Source organism: Tyto alba, unplaced genomic scaffold, assembly GCF_018691265.1.
Source record: "Tyto alba isolate M040663 unplaced genomic scaffold, T.alba_DEE_v4.0 Super-Scaffold_45, whole genome shotgun sequence".
Lineage (NCBI taxonomy): Eukaryota > Metazoa > Chordata > Aves > Strigiformes > Tytonidae > Tyto > Tyto alba.
The window spans coordinates 29,766,757-29,787,679 of NW_024881321.1; the positions used below are offsets into that span (position 1 = coordinate 29,766,757).

Sequence of the window (20,923 nt, forward strand, 5' to 3'; positions counted from 1 at the left end):
TTTCTTGCTGATGGAAAGCAGGTTCTTCCTCGGGGTCTCCTCCTCCTACGGGAGGAGCCAAACTGTCCCAGCAGTGTGCCTGCATGTGGCACGCTGTTGGCTCTGTGTGCAGCAGCAGGCCAGGACAGTTCTCCCAGGTGATGGGCACGGCCATGACAGCCAGGGGCTGCAGGCAACATTAGGCTGAGCACACGTGGCCCTGGCACCCCCTCCACCGGGGACCCAGGTGCTACCACGCACCTCACAGCGGTGGTGGAGGATGGGGGTCCTGCCTGGCATGGGAACACAGAGTTCAGCTCAGCTTTCCAGACTCCAGACTACCAGTAAGAAAGACGAGGTCTCGGGCAAGGAGGCTGGCAGAACCATGGGCTCCATGCGGTGGCCTGCCCGTAGATGTCCAGTGCCACTTGAGGTGCTCTTAGTCCATCTTGAACAGATGCTGGGGCTCAAGAAGGGTCTCGGTCCTGTGATGTATCTGCAGCCTGGTGCAGATGTCTTACATGGGACTTAAGGGCTTATATCTAGGTGTGTGGACTGAGCTCTCACACACCCTGTGTGACATCCAGGCATTATTTATGGTAGCCTGGATTCAAGGGAGAAATTGCTGTCTCAATCTGTGTCTACACTATCAGTAGGCCCAAAGCAGTAGTGTGGTTTCATAGTGAAATCCACCACTGCATTGTTGTGCCCTGGGTTGGTTCTCAAGGCACCTGTGAAGTTCAGGAATTGGATGCTTTTTGAAGGAAAGAGAGCTGGAAGCTATGCTCCAGTGCCTGCTGGGGACACCAGCGTCCAGTGTCTAGGGCAGCATCATGAGGTCCCCTAACACAGATGTGCCAACAGGAGATGGCTCTTGCACCATCAGGAACTCCCAGAGCACTCTGAAATAGTTCTTGCACTATATACAGGGCAAGTGTGCCACCATGTCAACCTTTGACTGCACAAAGTCCTCAGCACTTTAGGACTCCCATCCACCTTTCTTCTGGCTCAAGATTCTTTATCTTTCTTTCCTTTCCCTTGTTTAGCCACCTATATTTTTATCAGCTTTTCTCTTATCTCCTTAATCCACTGTCCAGGACAAGCCAACCCCATCACTCCTCCAGAAAAGCCAGTGAGTCCCAAGCAAGATCCCTTAGGCGATGTCACTGCTGGTCACTGTGCTGTGAGGCTGAAGGCGGTTTCTTGCTGGACAGACATCCATGGTGGTGCTGTGGAGGTGCTAACCTCCTGGCTGCTGCTGGGTCCGAGAGGGCCACACAGAACCAAAGGTGGTGAAGGCAGCTTTCTTCTAGAGTCAGAACACCAGCTGGGTTATGAGGTGAGAGATGGCCTGGCAGGCCTGCCCCTGTTGCAGGAGCTTGAAGAGGTCTTCTGACATGAGTGTCCCACCAGCCCCAGGGACGGCCACGTGGCAGTGTCTGGAGGGCAACATATCCTCACACTCTGCTCTTGCAGGAGACCCGGGGAGGGATGACGGGCACCCAGCCTGCAAAGAGGGCCTGGAGTGCCCTGCAGCAGGAGCTGAGGGTGCAGGGGTGAGCTCTGTTCTCGCAGGGATGGCACTAGCAGGAGCCAGGAGTGAGAGGCCTCGCGTGGCTGGTGTTGGCGTGGGCAAAGCTCTGCTGGCATACGTGGCATGAGGCAGGCAAGAGGCCAGCGTGGGTTTCCTGGGGTGCTCGCAGTGGGAAGCAAAAGTTTAGCACCTTTCCTCCATTCTGCAAGCCCGAAAACACAAACACAGTTTGTAGGGGAAACCAACCACCCATGGCTAGCAGCCAGAGCCTGAATAAAAGACTGACAATGCCCCTTCGTTCCCTCTGTGCCATTAAGCTAGAGCTGGAAAGGACGGGATAAAGACGTGTAACCTGAGGGAATGCTGTGAGCTGTCTGGTGGCACAGGAGGCACTGCAGAAGGCACCCACCAGGCAGTGAGTGCTCTTGGAGGTGGGAGGCAGCTGCGGCATTCAGAAATTCCCACAAACACTTGGCCAGGTAGGAGACCAGGACCAAAGTAGTAGCACCTTAACACTGCTGGCCGGCAAAAATAAGTGCCTGTCGGAATGAGGCACTAAAATCTCAGTGAGATTGGTGCCAACAGTTATTTATTTCCCAATTTTGCACAACTAGCTGAGGAGGACATCCCCGTGTGTTCACAATACCAAGAGGAAGCCACGTCATTCCTTGGCTGTTACATTGCTCATTTCTCTCTTGAAAATCAAAGTAAATGAGTGTCAAGAGGACCATGGCATGTAATGGCTTCAGGCAGCAACACAGGTCTTTCCTCTATTCAGACTCCACACAGACTCACATAAAAGATTATCTATTTTTATCAGCATGGCTCATTAATAGTTCTACAGTAATTCTGTCCTACACCACTTCTTTTTCCCTTTCTCATGCAAAAATACCTGCTTTAGTCACTAATCGTACCATTAAGAAATCATTAAGGAATTAGAAAATGAGTGTAGAATGATGACAACCATATTTTCTTCCAGAATATTTGGTTTGCTCTTTCACAGGAACCTTATGCTTTCAACATCTCAGAGGATACTATACCACCATTACAAATAAGGTGTTTGAAATACAACAATTATAAAAAATAGTGTACGTGAAATGTACATTGTCGCACTGTGGTTGCTGTGATGCTTTACTGAAATAAGAGAAGGAAGACTAGTAGGCAGTTATCTTTTTTTAGACTATTTTCCCTAGTCCATTAAAATTGCTAAGTGATTTTCAACAGCGCAGTCGATGAGTCATTTGATCTTCATAATCTGTTTTCTATTTGAGAAGTTGCAGGATCGCTCTCTCTGATTAATTTCTCTGTGTAGTTATCACACATTCCGCTGAAACATTTGTGCAGATGAGGTTTTGCAAGGAGACACAAAAAGCAATAAATAGCACTGACAACAGTATCATAATACTGACTAACAGCCCCAGCTGAGCTCAGCGACCCTTTTCTCCACGTACTCTTCATGTACATTTGGCTCCAAGGGTCTTAACCCCAAAGATACCGCTGCTATAAGACTTATATCCTCATAAGCACCTGGGTGCCTAACTTTTGAGGATGTCAGTGGGAGTGAGGCTCATAAATACCTTCTGAGCATCCTCGAAAATGTTACATTGGCTTAATCCAATTCATGGAAAACACAGCATCTTTAAAAGGCCTCCAGTTTTAAAAGTGCGAGACAGATGAACAGTGTTTTTCCCAGAATACAGAAGGGAAAGGATGGTAATGAGATTTAATCGATGCCCCTGTGTTCCTATGATCATTTACAAGCTGAAGGGCTGTATGTCATTTGGAAATGAGCAGACCAGGCTACCCCAGGCTTTCCAACACTGATTTACGCAAAACCTACGCTCAGTTACCAGTGCGGAAAAAAGGATGTTTGGACTTCTGACAAAACCTGAAAGCTGCTCTGCACACACGGGGATGGCTGATCTGCTGTCACCGCTGTGTCCTGCCTCTACTTGATGTTGCAGCACTAAATGCCGTTGCTGCAAGGGAGATCCACATTTTGGAGGGTCTGCCCCTGGCCGGTTGTACCCCTGCTCCCACCCTCTCCACGCTGGCATGGGGAGCCATAGAGAGAAAACGGCCAGCAGGGTCTGTCAGGGGTCACACATCTCTTTTTTTTTTTTTTCTCACTGCTGGCCAGCTTCATCAGCAAAGTGGGGAAGGAGAGCATTTTGTGCACCTGAGAGTCTTGGAGTCAGAAAAGACAAAAGAGGTGCCAGGAAGGAAATCCCTTGTCCCTACAGAGGTAAGAGAGGGGGAGGAGACAAGTCCCAGGCTCTCCTCCACCACCTCATGCCATATCAACTATCCCTGATGAGAAAGTTCCCCATGGATGTAAGATTGGCAGGAGGACAGGGCGAAGGGAGGGAGGCATTAGTGATACAAGAGAGGCGGAAGAGTCTCTGCCACACACAGCTCACTGGACCTATGCTGAAAACTGTTAACGCTCTCATGCTACTGGTGATAGAGTAAGTGTTTCTTTGTTATCACGTTATGTCGGATTCAAGTGGTATCACACATGACTAGCACGTGAGATTACAGAGGGGAGGGAAGTTGAGCACAAGTCACTTCCATGCTTCAGCACAGCTCTTCACGGGAGCATATTTCATTTTGCTAGAAGGGGAAACTCACACCACTTGCTGACACCACTTCCCCAGAAAAGTGATGCTAAGCCAGGCTGGAAAATCTCTACACTGACAAAGAAAAGCAAATTGTGTGTCAGGGAAAGAACAAAGTTATACAACAAAACTCATTAACATTAGAAAATAAAAAAACTCTTCCATGAAGACTTAAGCTTGACCTACATGGATGTGAGCCTGGGCCTCGCAGGCACTGCTCTGGGGTGTTATTTCATTGTCCATATCCTTTTTTTATAAAGGCTGTTGAAACCAAGTGTCTTGGGGATTTCTCTCCTGTGGCCATACTTGGTCCAAATTGGGCAACGTGCTCAGCAGTTTTGGGAGGGTAGGGACAGTAGACGATGGGACAGACAGGCAGCACAATCCAGGCTCCTTTCCTTAGGAAACCTGGCTGAAATATCCACACCACTGGAGCAGCTTGCTGGGATTATTCTTTGTGGCCACTCCAGCACACTCGAGCAGCACTACAAGGAAAAATATGTTCAGTCTAGCACTGGACTGATGGAAAAATAGATCAGCAGTATCCCTCTTTTGTTTTCAGGACCCTTTCTTTCCCAATTTCGTTTCCTTCCCGCCCCCTCCCCTGCTACTTCATGTTACTTTTGGTCTCAGCTCTTTACCCTCTGCAAGAACGAACTACTCCCCCTCAGGGCAGTTATTTCCGCACTGAGCTGTGCAGCGCAGGAGCACCCCTGACAGAACTGACCCCCTGAAGTTGGAGGCACCTCTGCCAGAAGCCTCCACAGCAGCAGCAGCAGCAGCGGGCCTGGCCCCCCGCTCAGCTTCAGCCAGCAACTCCGCCAGGGACGGGCTGACTCTGGCAGCCTCACCGCTGATACGCCCCAACAGCGTGAGGCTTCGCCGTGCCGCGGTGTGTACCGGGGGTACACCGGCACCTGCCCGGCTGAAGTTGTGTCACCACATTGGCTGTACCAGTACAGGCCCGGCTCCCGGGCGGGCGGGCGGGCGGGCGGACCCGGGGCGGCCGCCGGCACCGACTCGCGCTCCTCCGGACGGCCAGTAACGGCCACGGGCCGCGCGCCGCTCACGTGACGGCGCAAGGCTCCTCCCCCGCCCCGCGGCGCCCGGCCAGCTCTGGCACGTGGGGGGGTGTCGGCGCGGGGCACGCCCTCCTCCCCGCTCCCGACCAATCAAGAGAGGGAAGGGGGTCGGAAACACCGCCTCCCCAGCCAATGGGCTGGGCCGGAGGGCGGGACCAAGGCGGTTGATGATGGCGGCGGCGGCGGCGTGGGTCTTCCTGCGGGCTGGGCTGCGCCCGGGGAGGCGGAGACTGTGAGTGACGCGGACGCTGCGCGCGCGCAGGGGGGGGAGGGGCGGGGCCAACGGACCCCCGGCGCCGCCGCCGCGTCTCCCCCTCCCCACTGGAGACCGCGTCCCGGAGCGGGGGCGGTGTCTCCCCTTTCCCCCCCCCCCGCCCCGCCGCAGGGTCCGAGCGGGGCTGGGTGCGCACCCTGGGCTTTTCCTGGTTTTAGGAGGGTGTCGTGTTGCCTCCCCCGCCGAGAAAGCCGCCCAAGGGTCGCGGTGGGGGCAGAAGCGGTGGTGGCAGCAGCAGCCCCCCTCGGCATCCCTCCCCCTGGGCGTGGGGAGGCCCGGGCGTGGGCTCTGGGCAGGAGCCCAGGGAAACTGTAAATTCGCACTGTAAATACCGGATCCCCCACGCAGGCCAGGTCGCAGAGTGGGGCTCCGAGTGACGTGTTCTCTGTGAGATGAGCCCCGCGGCACCTTTCTCCTGGAGGTGTGTGCAGTTTTGATGCCCTGCTTTCGGCCTGCGGGTGCGTGCCTGCGTATTACCCGCAGCCAGAGAATTACTCCTGCCCGAGTGAGCGATTGTTGAGTCAGTGCTGATTTAAGGGAGGTTTTCAACAGCACTTCTAGAAGGAGAGCAGATTTTTTTCTAAGTACAGATATTAGGAAGGCAATCAAGGATTAATTCATTTTAATATTTAAATCATTTAAACTCTTGCAGTCTCTCTTGAGAGACCATGATACTGTAAATACAGTTGACTGACAAGAGTGTGCAGTGTGTATTAACTGCAACGTAGGTGTTACTGTGAACACGCAGTATTGATGCTGGCGTTCTTGGGGAACCCCAGGGACAGCTGGACTGCTTTGTGCGGTGCTAGAGGCAGTGTGAAGAGCCCATAAAATCCACGTCAGTCTTTCTTGCCCACAGTAACACCATCATGCGTAGCACTCAGGGTAATTTTTCCAGCCTACCTCCTTCAGCTTACTTTTATAGCCTGTTTCTGGAGAAGATGCTTGCATGTACATGTCTTTTTTTTCCCCCGCTCCACTCCATATTGGTGCAGAATCATAAACGCGGTGCCTTGCTATTTCTGGTCATGAGGAATTTTGAATATTTATCCTGTGGGGAGGAGTCTGTGCAGCGTGAGGGCAATCAGATGGTCACATTTATATGCGCGTAGCACCCGTTCAGGGCTGGGACAGGAGGCTGACCGCACGCCCCTGGTGAGGTTGCTCTCTTCTATCCATGGTCAGAAAGGGTTTTCCTTGGCTGATGCTGCCACGGGATGGGCCATGGCTGCCAAACAGCACAGCCCCCTTGCTTAACTCGCAGGAGGCACGATGGCCTCTCCGTGGTGAGAACTGCCTGCCTCCTTGTCACCAGCACTGCTGCGGAGCCCGAGAAGCCACCACGCAGGTGGAGGCCACAGAATTTGCGGCACCTAAGTGGTCAGAGACCAGAGCAGGAGGAGGCGTGAAGAGTCCTTGCTCACCTTTGAGCTGGGCAGCCATGTGCAGTGGGAAGAGAAAATACAGGGACAACTTCAAATGTCGGCAATCGATGTGTGTGTGTTGGTTGGATTTAATTAGCAGCTCCCTGGTCTTTAGCAGGAGGTGGCAGGTGCCGCTGGGTCCGGACCCTGGTGCCTGGGTCCCACAGCTCTCATTGCTGCGCTGTCAGGCTGGAACTCTTAATTAAAGGAGGTACCTCTGATGCGGTGCGGCTGCCTTTACAGCTGCTGCCATCCTCTCTTCATGCAGATGTTGCTGCCCCTGCGAAGCCACTGCACAGTTCTGCCATGAGAATGTGGACAGTGTATTTGTGTTGTTAGCGGGCAGGCGAAACCTATGGTACCCAGAGCTGGTTTTGCTTACTTGTGACGTTCCAGAGCCTTTTGGGCTTTCCCTGCCTGCAAAATATTTTTGTATTGTTGGAGAAAGTTCAGAAAACCTCCTTCCAGCTGTTTTTTAACAACAAATGCAGCTGTTCTTTCTGTTGTTAAGAGCTTCAGATGTGCTTTAAAGACAATGTTGCAGTAAAGCATTGACTGTGAAAACTTTTTTCCTGACAAATTTTCGTCAAGGGTTTTCTCTTTGCTTGATGATTATGCTGCAAGAGAAGAGCATTACATACATAAGCATGATCATGTTTGCCCTTGGCTAGCTGAGTATGTGTCTGCTTCTCCCGTGTATAAGAGGGTTTTTTACATGTATTCATTTACATGGCATATTCCAGGTAGATCTATACCCACATGCCTGTACTAAGTCAATCAAAAGCAGCATTATTAAGCTCACATCTCAGTGGAGTGCTGCAGAGTATGAACTATACCATGTGGACACATAGAGCGTGTCATGCCAAAGGTGCAGACACCAGCGCGCCTGCTAGGAACAAAGGAGCCTGAGGAGAGTAATAAACCCGTATCAGATCTTGGTCAGGGACTGTGCCTATGTCATCAAAAATTTCTAGCACTGGGAGTTTCTTCTCTCATCTCTGATTGCCATCTTCTCACCTAGGAATCCATCACTGCTCTGTCTTCTGTTTGACACTCCAAGTTTGTGTTGACTTGGCAAATTAGTGACGATGTTGTTTTTCATGGATTGGACACTGGAGGGTGCTAATGCAATGAGAGCTGGATTTGTTCTAGCAAATTAAAGGGTTCCCCTTTGTTAGTTGGGAAATACTCTTATTCTTTGTTGCGACGTTTAAATGGGAAGACCTGGATCATGGTCCTTACCAGTAGCTGATCCCGCTCAGTGTCTGTAGATCTATAACCAGTAACATCAATAAAGTGTTAAGTCTGTGAGGGATTTCTTTCCTGAACCTCTACCCAAAAAATCACTCATCTTATGTTCTACGTATTTTTAAGTGTGTCTTTCGAGATTATGGCCTCAGGGTGAAATTTATTTGAAAGTGTGACTTTCTAGTGATAAAAATACTTTATCTGGCAGAATTTTTGAGCTGTATCTGCAGAATCTGCTTTTCTACGAGGTCGCTTTGGTTCACCTAAACTAATGTTGTGTTGCTGGCAAGGTGAGAACCTGATAGCAGCTCATGTCGGGGAGGGAGGGGGACACTTCTAATCGAGCCCCCAGTACTGCAGCCCTCTCTCTGGGGATGGACCTGATGGAGCCTCAGGAGGGAGCATGCAGGATTGGGCCTTCCATCAGCTGTCACTGCTAGGTCAGGCGAAGCACGTAACAAAGCTGAGCCTTAGCTCTGGTGTTTCAAGCTCACTCGAACGTTTTTGGCAGGTTAACGTTACACTGGGAGGTCTTACGCCAAAGGAGGTACTACCTGTCCATACTGCTCCAGCTTTTGGCTGAACCAGGTCTCTGCTCTCCTCTACCCGTGGCAGAAAGGCACGGGGCTGACATAAACTCCCCGTTGTGCACTCTGGCAACTCCACACTCAGCATTAAGGACTGTGAAACTACTGCCTGAGCCAGTTCTCATCCTGGCAGCAGCAGAGGTATGATGCCAGCTAACTAATGTTAATGAGAAGCAGGGCGCAAAGCTGAGCGTGTCCAGCTAATCACCGCTGGCACCCCAACTAGTCTGCTTAAAGCTAATGTGGTTCTGAGCAGTCCTGCCCGGTCCCATACCTGTCTTTGCAGACCTGTGAGACAATGAAAGCTGGTATTCATAAAAGGTGTGAGCAAACCAGAACTGGGTACAAATACACCTTTTTTCAGTCGTTCTCGTTTGGTCTGAGTGGCAAATGAGTTACTCCTCTTGTTTGCCTTTGCAAATGAATTGGGCTGTCCCCTCCTGGAAAACGTTGTTAACTTGATGTATGGTCAGGTTGTAACTTGATATTGGTCAGGTTTTGTTCTCTCCCAGGTGTTGCAGTTTGCTTACATATGGCTGGTTTAATATTTCTTTCTTTTAAAAATATCCATAATTTTTCTCCAGATTCTTCCTTGAACTCAAAATGTGTATAGGCATGAAGAAAGACCCTATGGATGAGGAAACCAGAATCCCCTACAGTCCTATTCTGATACTGGTTGAGACTTGCTGTTCACCTTGCCAACAGATGCATGGCCAGTTTCACAGCAAAGTTGCTTGGCTGTTTATCATAAGCAGCAGAAACATATCCAGCTGAAAGTTGACACTTCTTTTGCAAAAGAAGTTTTAGTAGCTTACCAGTATAGGGTTATAAGGCAATGTGAGCAGAAAAGCTTTTTAAAATCATTGTAATAAGTAGCAGTACTGAAGATGGTCTGCTTAAGAGAAGATAATGTATTCTAAGCACCCAAAATAAGATGTGGTTGACAGTGTATTCGACTTGCTTACCAGCTGTTAAAAGAAGACCGCTTCTTCCATCGCACCTCCGTGCTTTCGAGCAGGGAGCCAGGGTGCGCCTCCTGGTGCCGTTTCAAGAACCGACATGCTAGCTGTGGTGCCAAAAGGAGTTGCAGTTGTGCATTTTATATAGGTGGTGTCCTAATTTATCCCGGGAGACCGCTCTCTGGGAGGGAGGTTTGACGGACCTTCCACCAAGCTTGCGTGATCACGTTGAATTTAGATACCACCAACTGTGGGATGCCGTCTTGAGGCCCAACGCCACCCCTGCTCTGTGGCCCTGCGTGGGGAAGGAGGGCGCTTGTTCCCTTGGGGGAAGCTCAGTGCCTTCCAGCATTGAGCCTTCACACACTCGTGCAGTATTTCTTGGCTACTCATAAAGACTGGGTGAGTGGGGTCCCTGGGGTTTTCACGCCCTTTGGGGAGATCAGGCTGCTGTACTTGAAGTCTCTTCTCTTAAGAGTCATTCTGGGAGGTAAAAGCCCCTTGATGCTAAGAGCTTTGTAGGATTTCTGCTGATGAACCCCAGTGTGGTATTTGCTCCTGTCCTCTGCACATCAGGTGGGCTCCTGGTGGTCATCTCACAGACCCCTTTCTGACACCTCCCTGAGCTCTGAGCCTCCTCATTTGGAAAGGGGAAATACTCAATTCACCCTTATTTTGTCAGACAGGCTGTGCATGGAGGTGTTTCTCCAGCCGCTGCCCTTTTCACGCTTTCCTCTCCCTCCCCGTGAGGCCATGGAGCACAGCAGGTCTGCAGAGCTTCAGCTGCAAGTGGGTCTGGAGGTCAGCTGCGTGGTTACTGAGCCCCGGGTTTTGAACAAGTCCCCTTAGTAATTTTTCCCTTATTTTCTCATCGGTGCTATATTTACCTCTCGAGTCTCCCTGTGCCCTTTAAATCTCCTAGCATCATCAACCTAAATAGGATTTGCCTGTCCCTGTGAAACGGGCATCTCCGCAGCTGCCTTGCCTTGCCTTCTCCAGCCCTTTGTGGGCTGGGGTTGACCAGTTGTCACAGGCTGAGCAGCCATACCCGCTTTCTTCTCAGCCGTTTTAATTAAAAATGGTTGGCATCAGGGGCTCTGCAGCGATGAAAGGGAAATGATGAAACTTTGAAGAATTTGGGGCATAAAGTTGATCTCTAAATTTTAATGTACTCATTGCACTTAAACAGTTGATACATTTTATTATTGAGCTTTCAGGTGACCTAATTTCCCTTAGTACTGTACATTTAGCTTTATACATCTGCACCTAATTTGTAAAAAAGGACTTAATGAGAAACTTCAAACAGTTTAAATGTCAATTACAAAGAAAGCGAGGTTTTAAAGTTCCAGTAATCTGTCCATATTGGTCATCGAAACATGATCCCAGGTGGACGTTAATTCAAGACAGATGGCATTCCAAAGGCACAATTACAAAGAGCTTATATATTTTCAACACTAACAAGCTGTCACGCTATGTTGTAGCTACACTTCCAATACTGTATAACCACAATTGCCGCTTTATCTGCTGCGGACTTGGTAGTAAAGAGGTTTGATATCTTGATATCATCAGTGGAATTTTCGGGGGGTGAACTGGAGAGCAGGGTTAGTTAGTGTGAATATCTGTCATTTGCTCAGTCTATTGGATGGGGAGGTTGTGTTTGTTTTTATGTTTTATTTTTTTTAAGTTGGTGAAATGCTCTTCAAAGAAAGGAGGAGAAATATTGAATACGGACATAACAAGACTAGCTCATCACAGGCATATTTATATTGCCTGGCAACATTAATTAACTTCAGTCTTACCAGCTGCTGGGCAATAGCTATGATGATTTGTTAAAAACTCCAACATCCTGGATGTTTTCAGTTAAAAAGTCATCTGAAAGCCTTTGGAGTAACGCACGTGTTACTTGGAAGACTGAAGTCCAAGGGATTGGTAGTGACTTGACTTGCAGTGGTGTAAATGGGCAGCAGCTCGGCTGCAGCTGGGCAGGAGTGCTACACCCTGTGCAAAAGGCGGTTTGAATTATTTTTATGTTTATGAAAGTATTCTTAGGCCCAGAGGCAAAGGTGGAGAGGCTGGACAAAGCAGGGTAAAGGCAGGACTCCCATTCAACTGGAGCATCAACACATGATGTTGTTGATCTAGTTGAAGATGTCCCAGCTCATTTCAGGGGGGGTTGGACTAGATGACCTTTAAAGGTCCCCTCCAACCCAAACCATTCTGGGATTCCATGCAGTAGATGGCAAGGTTTGTTGTAGAAGGACAATCTTGGGTATCTAGTTAGTTGTGGTGGGCAGTGATCTGTATAATTGAATAGTGAAAGGTAACTGGACATAATTTCCACTGATGTTTTGTTTTCTTGTTGAAACCAGGTCACAAACAAGCAAGACTTGCACAGCTATGACTTGACAGTGTTTTAATAGGCTTTAAAAATTCTGTGCTGTTAGGAGCATGATTAATAATGCTCTCCAATAAGGTTTTTAAGATCCTATGGGTATGTGCATCTGCTAAAGAGGTACTGAGAATGAAGAGCATATATTTCTGCTAATTTATCTACCTTTCACTAGAAAGTGGAGAAGAAAGGAGAAAGCCTAAGATGCTTCATCCTTGGAAGGCTGGAATTAAACAGTGAGGTTATGCTCTTTAATTTTTGTTTGTCATTTATGAATGTTGTAAACGTGTTTTTTGGAAGCATTTTGCCCGACCTCCTTTTTGGAGGAGATGCAAGTGCTATTTGAAATACGCAGCTTGCCAACAAGCAAATTAGACTCTTGAGCCACACTTGAAACAAAATACCAATTTTACCTACAGTTTTACTAGGATTCTTGGTTTATGCAGTGTCATTTGAATGGTCTCTAGTAATTGTTCTAGCAGAAAAAAAATTTCAAACAAAAATGAAAAACACAACCCAAACCTCATTAGCACTGTATTTGGCATGCCATGAATCGTTAATTTTTTATATAATGCAGAAGTAATTTGTAACGAACAAAATCCTTTATTTTTTTTGGAAAGACTTTCTTTTGAATTTTTGTTCAGACTGCTGTATGTTTCCCAAACATCAGATGTTATTACCATAATAGGGGAGGAACCAATTCGTATTTTAATTAAATATTATGTATAATTCTTGAATGTCGGATATACTTAGTGGTGATAACTGAATAAAATCAGGTGGAAAACAAAAGACAATAAATAAATGCTTAGATGGGGGGTTTTAACCCAGTTTTTTTTAAACCTGAATTTGATGCTAGTGTGTGTTGTTCTCAAGTGGTTTCCCCTTGGATTTTCCCAGTGCTTATTGGGGTAACATACTGCAGTCTTTTTATTTAGATCAGGCTTTGCTTTCAGAGTTAACTAATTGTTCAAGCCCAAGTGGGAAACTTTCTTGCACCTGGAAAATTAGGAGAGCAAAAGCAAGAGACATGTCCGCATCCTTTCCCTGGTGGTTCTTCACCTGCGAATTTGAACTGCAGCGGTAATAAAAGTTTTGTGGACCTCATTTTATGTGAGATCATTAAGCGACAGGAGAATTCAGGACTAGCTGCCCTTCATAATTCAGGACACTGAAAGGTGCCATTTATAAGCTCAAAGTGCCTGCAGGAAGGCAAAACAGGCTTGTAAAACCTGCACTCCAAACCCTGAAAGGGAACCGGTTTGTACTGCTGGTTGCAGCCTTGGAGTGGCAAAATTGCAAAGGTGGTGGGGATTGGGTTTTAAAAAAAATGGAAGAACACCTGCCTGTAGTAGTTAATGTAATAGCCTGGGTTTTCACACTTCTTGTGTTGATAACTCTTTTGTCCAAAAATCTCCCAAAACATCCCAGGCAATGATCCCAGTAAAAACCTTATCAGTTGTACTGCCCAGCTGTTGGGCTTATTCTCTTTCCTCCTATAGCCCACTGTTTTGCTGAGCTGCTAATTTGGCTATAAAATAAGTTTCTTCTGACTTTTTAATATTTTGCAACCGATGACCCTTGCCCATGATGTGGGCCAGGCATTTTGTAGGGAGAGCTCTCACCTCCTTATTGCTTGAGGAGGAGTAGCAGCATGCACAACGCTTGAAATGAAGAGAGGTTTTCAGGAAAGTGGGTGACATGCCAGCATACCCAGTCTTCGCAAAACTGATTGTTATGGCTCTAAACAGGCAATGTAATCTGCTAAATTCACAACATGCTTCAGCTTCATGGACTTAGAAAGCCTGAAAAGCACTAGAGTGGCAGCCCAAGGAAACATTGAGTCCAGCGTGCATTCTCAGAGCAGGTACTGCTTTCCTTATGTTCCCCCCCTGTTACTCCCCAAATGAGAGTTGAAGCAATCATTTTTAAGTTTATGACCAAAATGTAGCAATTTCGACCTGGAAACAAGGCATCTGTATCTGTAATCTTAAATGGCTGGGGCTGAATGCTTCTAGTCTGGCCAATATAAGCCAACTATTCATGGCCTCATTAACATCCTATGACTGAAGTTACGTGGGTGCCAGTTTGCACTGTCAGACCCTAAATTCCAGTGAAGATGAGAGCCAACTGCACATCAAGTCTGCCTGCAGCGTCTTTGCTTTATTAATCTGTATTAATTGAATGCCTGCGCGTTTATGCACACTGATTTCAGCAGCAGCTGGCTATATGGTGTGATATCCAAACCGTTGTCCCTCGGTACATCGATCAGGTGGGAGCCAGAGAAGTGTCTGCGCTTAAGAAGTGTATTGGTATTATTCCATTTTCTGATGCTGCTTTTGTTGCCTAGATTGATGTGCTCAGGGCCCCAAACACTGCACTGAGTTTAGTATGGCCCCAGGGCCTTTGCAGAGTCGACTGCAAGACTCAAACCTTTATATCCACTATTAAAAGGCAGTTATGTGACAGTTTATGTTAGAGCCAGGTGCTTTGTTGCCTGTGGACATGCTGTTGCTTGACAAATTTATTTTTTTTTCTTTATGGTCAAAATGTGATAAACATACTTACCTGAGTATCTTACTCTTCGCACATGGTCTGGCTGCCTGCAGCAACCACTCGGATTTATGTGGGAGGACGGGAGTCAGGGTTTTCCAGCTCTCTGTTGGGATGTGTCTGTGGCAGCATTCCTGTTACTTACATATTTTCTTTGTGAAGCACATACAGTTTCTAGATGCCATGTTGTCAATATATTTTTAATGATTTTTTGGTGGTATTTTTCATTTAAGTTCTCTAATTTGTAGTGTGTTTCTATTTTTTCTGTATTCATTTTATTTAGGCTTTATATATGAATGCATGCTTTGTGGGCTTATTACATTAAACATGGGTTTATTTTTTGTTAAAGCTGTAGCAACACTGAAGGTGCTTTGGGTTGGGTCAGTACCAAATAGTGACTTCAGCATACTGGAAGTATAAAATCTGTTTTCCTAGTGACTGTTTCTTTGAGAAGTTGATAGATATGGAAACCATTTAATAGTTGTTGGGGTTTTTTCCGTTCCTGTTAAACTAAGCTACTGAGGAAATCTTCCTACCACTACACACTGCAATATGTCAGAAACACCGTTATGTTATAGTTGCATCATTATCTAAAGGAAAAATTGAGTGTGGGTTTGAAGTCGACAAGTGATGAAAGTAGCCCTGAGGTTGTCAATTAGAAAGCCAAGGCCTGGAACTGATAAGTTAATGGCCAGTTCCCTTCGCACCCCCTCGGTTTGCTGTCTGCTCCCGCCTCTCCCCACAGCAGCTTTACTGCTCGGAACATAAAGAAGAGGGTCCCGTTAGTTTGTGTCCCAAAATTTATCTCACTGATATGATTCACTTAAATTCTTGGCTGGTTGCAATGTTCTTGGTATGGACAGATAGTTAAACAAGGAGAAATGAGATGCAGCAGATAGAAAATACAATCTCAAAAGGATACCCCCTTTTTTTCTTTTTTAATTTGTTTATTTTTTATTTAAATGTTGAACCGTTAACACTGTTGTTTCAGACAATCTTCCTGGAGTACACACAGCAGATTTGGCAGCAGTGCATAATTTAACTTCTACCGTATGTTTGTTTGCAGGTTTTAAAACCTGAAATTTAACGGCAGCCGGTTGGAACCCATGTGTTCCTGTTAAAGGTGGAGGGCAACACGTGCATTTTTTCCTGAAGGGAGATACTGGTTACCAAAGTTTATGGCATACTGTTATATAATACAGAGTGTTTCTATTTTGCTTGGGCAGGAGGGAACTAACATGTTGCCATTTATCTTAAGGAACATGTGGGTTCAGATAAATAGGTAAATTATAGAAAATAACAAAAAGGATTTATTCAGATATTAATCATTCTTGGTGTGTTGTGTTGTGAGAACAGCAGTAACTTTATGAAAAGAACTTTAAAGTAGTATTAGAAGTAGAATATAATTCAGACAGGTATCGTGCAAAGCAAAACCTGTAATTTATCTTCTGTTTTTTGAAAACTTTATGTACAGTGTGAGTTTTTAGGGCTTGTAAAAGGTTGCAGATGGGCACCCCCCTCTGCAGCCTGAGGTTTTCTGCTCGTGACACAGCATCTTCAGTGACAATGGAAAGTCAAGATTTTTTCCACGTAGACCTTGTCTCAACCTAGAGCAGATGAGTAATAATCGTGAGTGTGAGAAGGCAGTTTAATTGTAAGCACATTCAGGTTTCTGACCTTTCTGGTGGTTTCACCGTAACCAGCAAACATCTGTTGAATAATTTAAAAATTGCAGTTGCTACTTACCTGCTGCAATCAAATGAAACAGGGAGCTCCAAGCATGGACTACTGCTCTGGAGTCCTTCTCTCCTCTAGACAGATTTCAAAACATGAAGTAAATGTTATTCTAGCTTAATTCACAGGAAGAGAGATGCAATATCGTATTAAACAATTCAGCATTGGCTGGCGCTCCCTCCGCCTGATGTGCTAGCTGTGCCTAAGACCCACGTGGCAGAGCTTTTCCAGTGCTTCACCAGGGGGGTTCAGTGCAGAAGAGGGAGTATATGACTTTCCAAAAGCACATGTTCCTTCTGTGCCATGCTTTGACTTATATCTTGAGATGGGTGTCTCACAGAACCCATAAATAATTAAAATATGTGATGACATTTTTAATGAGAGGTTTTGTTTTCTTACACGTTGTAACTCTGGTGTTTCTAGTGCTACAGGATAACCTCCTGTGGTGGCTTGTTGCAAGAGAGGTTATCTCAAGATAAGGTAAGAGCATTGTATCTAGTTTAGCCTGACCTGTTTAGGTGTCACACCTACCAGAAGGCGTAATTCTGGGGTTTCCTTCTAAGTTGGTCCTTTCCTTAGATTGTCGTTCTGTCTTTACAGGAATATTCTGTAGTTACTTTCTGAATGAGGTTCTGAAAGTTAGTGGCATTGGGTCAGCAAAGTTTGTCTTCCAGGGGGATAGTCATCTCTTTCTGAACTTTTCTTCTCTTAATCTCTTTGATATGCTTTTATATACCTGTCAGCCCAGCAGGGTCGTGCAACTTCACACGCTGTATGGATGCCAGTCAGCCAAATTTTGGTGGAGCCAGTCACTGCTCTGCAAAAGGCAAACTGATGCCAAAAATTTCCATCTCTTTCAGTGGGTTGCTGCAGGACATTGGTCTCTGCTCTTGTGGGTTTTTTCCCCCTCCCCTTCTGTTTTTGCTGTTGGTTAACTGTTTTCTCACCCATGGTCCTCTTTCAGCTTGAGAGTCCTTCTATTGCCATGTGTTTCTTTACTTTTGCCATGCCTTAAGTACATCCACGTCCTTCAGCATGAATGAAAATTTGACTTGTGTGCTGTCTCCTCACCAGTTTATTCTAGTTACTTCCATAATTCCACAGCACATGAGGCACAGGGGTGCTAAACAGTGCCCATCTTAGAGGGAAGGCTATGATGCTCTACAGAGAGGCTACAGGTAGCATTGGTCTTTTTCCCTCTTTCCCTACATAAGGAGGAGTCTCATTTTAGAAGGAAAAAATTGTTTCTTCTCAGCGAGTCTGGGTCCACGTAAATTCTTCAGCTCTGTAGAGGTTTGGCTGCACTTCTGTCTGAACGTACAAACCCCTAGTGCTGGAGCTTTTGATGCTATAGAGCTTTTTAGGGCTAAAAATCAAAGGGGCTCCTTTCCACCCACATGCAGTTTCTGACAAATACAGCCTGAGCAGTGCTCCTTCCTCCCCACGTGAGTGTTCTCAAGTCCAGAGCTCCTGCCCAACTTCATGTTCATCCATACTGAGAGGAATGCTGGATAGAAATTAAAATTACTCACTAAAAAGTGGTGTGGCATTTCCTAATTTTTTCATTCTAATATGGAATCTTAAAATAAGGAAAAGCTTGTCTAGATTCAGTAATTTGAAACATTTGGAATGGATAAAAACCTGTCTTATACACTAGAAATAAAAAAAAAATTTAAATGAAGAAAAACCCAGTGCTTGCACAAAGGCATGTTTGGAGTGAAAAAGTTGACTTGGCATTCCCAGGTTTTTAATTTCTAAACCAAAATTGAATTCCACTGTTGTCTTCATGCAGTCAAGATAGATTTCCTTTGAGTATCTCTGAAATGATACAGAGTTCAGTTAAGTCAACTGTGTCTTTAAGGTCATATCATCATCTAAGACACATGCCATTATCAGGTTGTCATCCTGTAGGAACTCAACATCAGTGTTCCTGAACAAGATAAACCAGAAAATGAATATGCTATCAAAAGGCTGCATTTCTTTGGGCAGCTGTGGGTGTTTTTTATCAGCTTCTTTGACCACTTTTGCCTGGAAAATGACCTATTAACCTTAAAACACAGCTAACAAATGGCAGAATCTAAAAAAGAAAAATTAAGACATGATGATTCAGGTTTGTTGTTCTAATCTGTGACTGTATAAAATCCCATATTCATTATGCAATGGTAATGGCAAAATTAAATGGTTTCAAACCAAATGTAGACTTTTTGAAGAAAACCGGCAACAGAAAGTTTGGGTCTTTCTGGTACTGTAGACCTCAGAGATGCTTGGAGGCCCTGACTTCAGACAGTCAAATATTCACCACCTTGCTGATTCATTTGTTGCAATGCATGGCAGGATCTGCTGTGTGGAGAGGGATGGCTGCAGAATGTCTTTGCTCTACAACCATGAAGAGAGTTGATTTAGAAGAGAAAGACATTAAAGATTTTTAATACTGTAGACATGTCGAGTGTCTTTTTCAGACCACTTTCAGCCTGTTCTACAACTCATAAAAATATTTATTTTCTGGCATTTTTATATAAAACATTTGAGATGTAGGTCTTGCTGCTTTCTGCCACTAGTAACGGTAATGCTAGCACCTTTCTCCATTAAAAATATAATTCTGGAACTAAATGAAAAGGAAAGAGCTGAACCCTGAGTCAATGAGATAGTAAAAACTTAGTGATCAAGTAATAAATAACAGAAATAGTTTTCAGAAATTATGCTGAGTGTATTTCTTCTTAAAAATACATCTATTAAAATTATGCCAAGGCCTAATCTTACTGTAATCTGCTTAAATCATAAAAAAATAACAAACAAAATAGAAACAATGCTTCCAGGTTGTGTGTCAGACCATTCAACTGATGAAAGTCACTGCCTAAACTCTGGAAACCGAAGTGTTTGAAGTACTGAGTTGACTTTTGAGATCAGTAGTCTCTTCTGCAAGTACCAAGAGAATATTCTCTTCAATATATTCAATTAGTTCAGTTAAATGACTAATTTATTCAAACTTGACCAACTGGGGGATGAAAGAAGCAGAAAAGCTTCTTCTTCTCTACCAATCTGTGAATAAAAGCTAATTATGAGAGGATTAGATTTGCTCATGCTACCATATTGAAGGATATTCTGACCAAATACTGAACTGGTGCTAATTCTAGCTAATACAGAGTTATTTTAATAGATCAATTTTTAAATCAAATCATTATTTTCTTTAGAAGTCTAGCCTCTTTAAGACAACGCTATGCAACTGATAAACTGTCTCGCTATATTTTAAGTTACATTCCGGTTTCCATCCAAAGAAACATAAATCACAAGTAAACACAAAGGGATCAGCTAGTAAATAAGAATTGTGCCATACATGATTTTCTAAGAAAAACAGTAAAATTAATCTGAAAAAATGTATAATGAGGTATAGAAAAGCTTAAATATGTATCAGTGGAGCTACTCTGTCCTTCTGGCTAGCAATAAGAAGTGCCAAATTTAGTGTAAAAGCTATATTTAGTTACAAAGCAACATACTTCAGTGGTTACATACTGAGAATTAACCTTTCTCCAAGAAAATAACTAAAATGTTTAAATGGGAAAACAAGATTCAAATTATTTAACTCAAGGTTTCCCATGTGGTAGTGTAACTTGTTATTTAAGTGAGTGGGTTAAAAGATTTCATCCTGCCAAAAGTCAGTGGTAACTGAGGTACCTATGAGTGAGCATAAACGTAAGTGCAAACCTGGCATAAGGATCCAGAAATTCAGCCAAGAATGTGATGTCAAAAAAATGTAAGGATAAAATTTTCAGTCCTGTCCATAAACATTTAGTTTATGGGACACCCCACAATGAAATTTAATTACCTCTTCTGCTGATGGGATCATGAGAAAAACATTGCTTCAGGCACCAGCAGAATGAGATACAGGGGACAGGATGGAGAGTGTCTCAGTCATTGCGCCTTTGCTAAAAAGGTGCCAAGTCCTGGTGCTGTTGGTCCTTGGTGTCCCAAACTTTGAGACAGATACCATCATGGTTCCTCTCCATCTGCTGGTCACATCGGAAGCTGTTTCTGTAAATGCTAATTCATAACCTTTCATCAAATTGCCTTGAAAAACCACTGATTTCTGCTGCTGACTATTTAAAAGATCAGTTTGGCAATGGTTAGGCTGCCTGGTTTTTATATCCGTTCCCCCACAAGCAGAGTCTGTGAATGGTGCTGAGTTTCCGAGAGGTGGTCCTTCTCCAATAGCTTACTTCACGGCGTGGCTGCCTTCCTCTTCCTCACCTCCTAGCCGGGATGAATGACCGGGGCAACAGAGACAAGTGTTTGCTGCAGCGCTGACAGACCAAGAAGCAAATCTCGGGCTGTTCCAGCACCGTGTTGTGGGTGCTGGCTGCTGTGTGCCTGGCTCAACCTTGCTGGGTAGCTTCTTTAGGTTTTAACCTCTCATGAACATGGGTTCCTCATCAGCAGCAGGTCCCTATGCCAGCTGTGTAACTTAAAAGTAGCCTTTTAGTAAGTGAAAAAGGAATTTATGGCTGGAAATTTTGCTGGGTATAATGGTCTGTTCCCCCAGCTCCCCCT

The 20,923-nt window shown here is 45.4% G+C and overlaps 1 protein-coding gene across 4 annotated transcripts in view; it reads left to right on the forward strand.

The window, feature by feature from the left end:
* Positions 1-5,378: 5,378 nt before the first annotated feature.
* CLYBL (citramalyl-CoA lyase) overlaps positions 5,379-20,923 on the forward strand; it is a 177,503-nt gene continuing 161,958 nt past the window's right edge. For all 4 annotated transcript variants that reach the window (XM_042805940.1, XM_042805941.1, XM_042805942.1 and 1 more), the window contains exon 1: positions 5,379-5,445. In XM_042805940.1, coding sequence (XP_042661874.1) covers positions 5,381-5,445 — 65 coding nt within the window. In that variant the 5' untranslated portion in view covers positions 5,379-5,380. The remainder of the gene's footprint in view (positions 5,446-20,923) is intronic.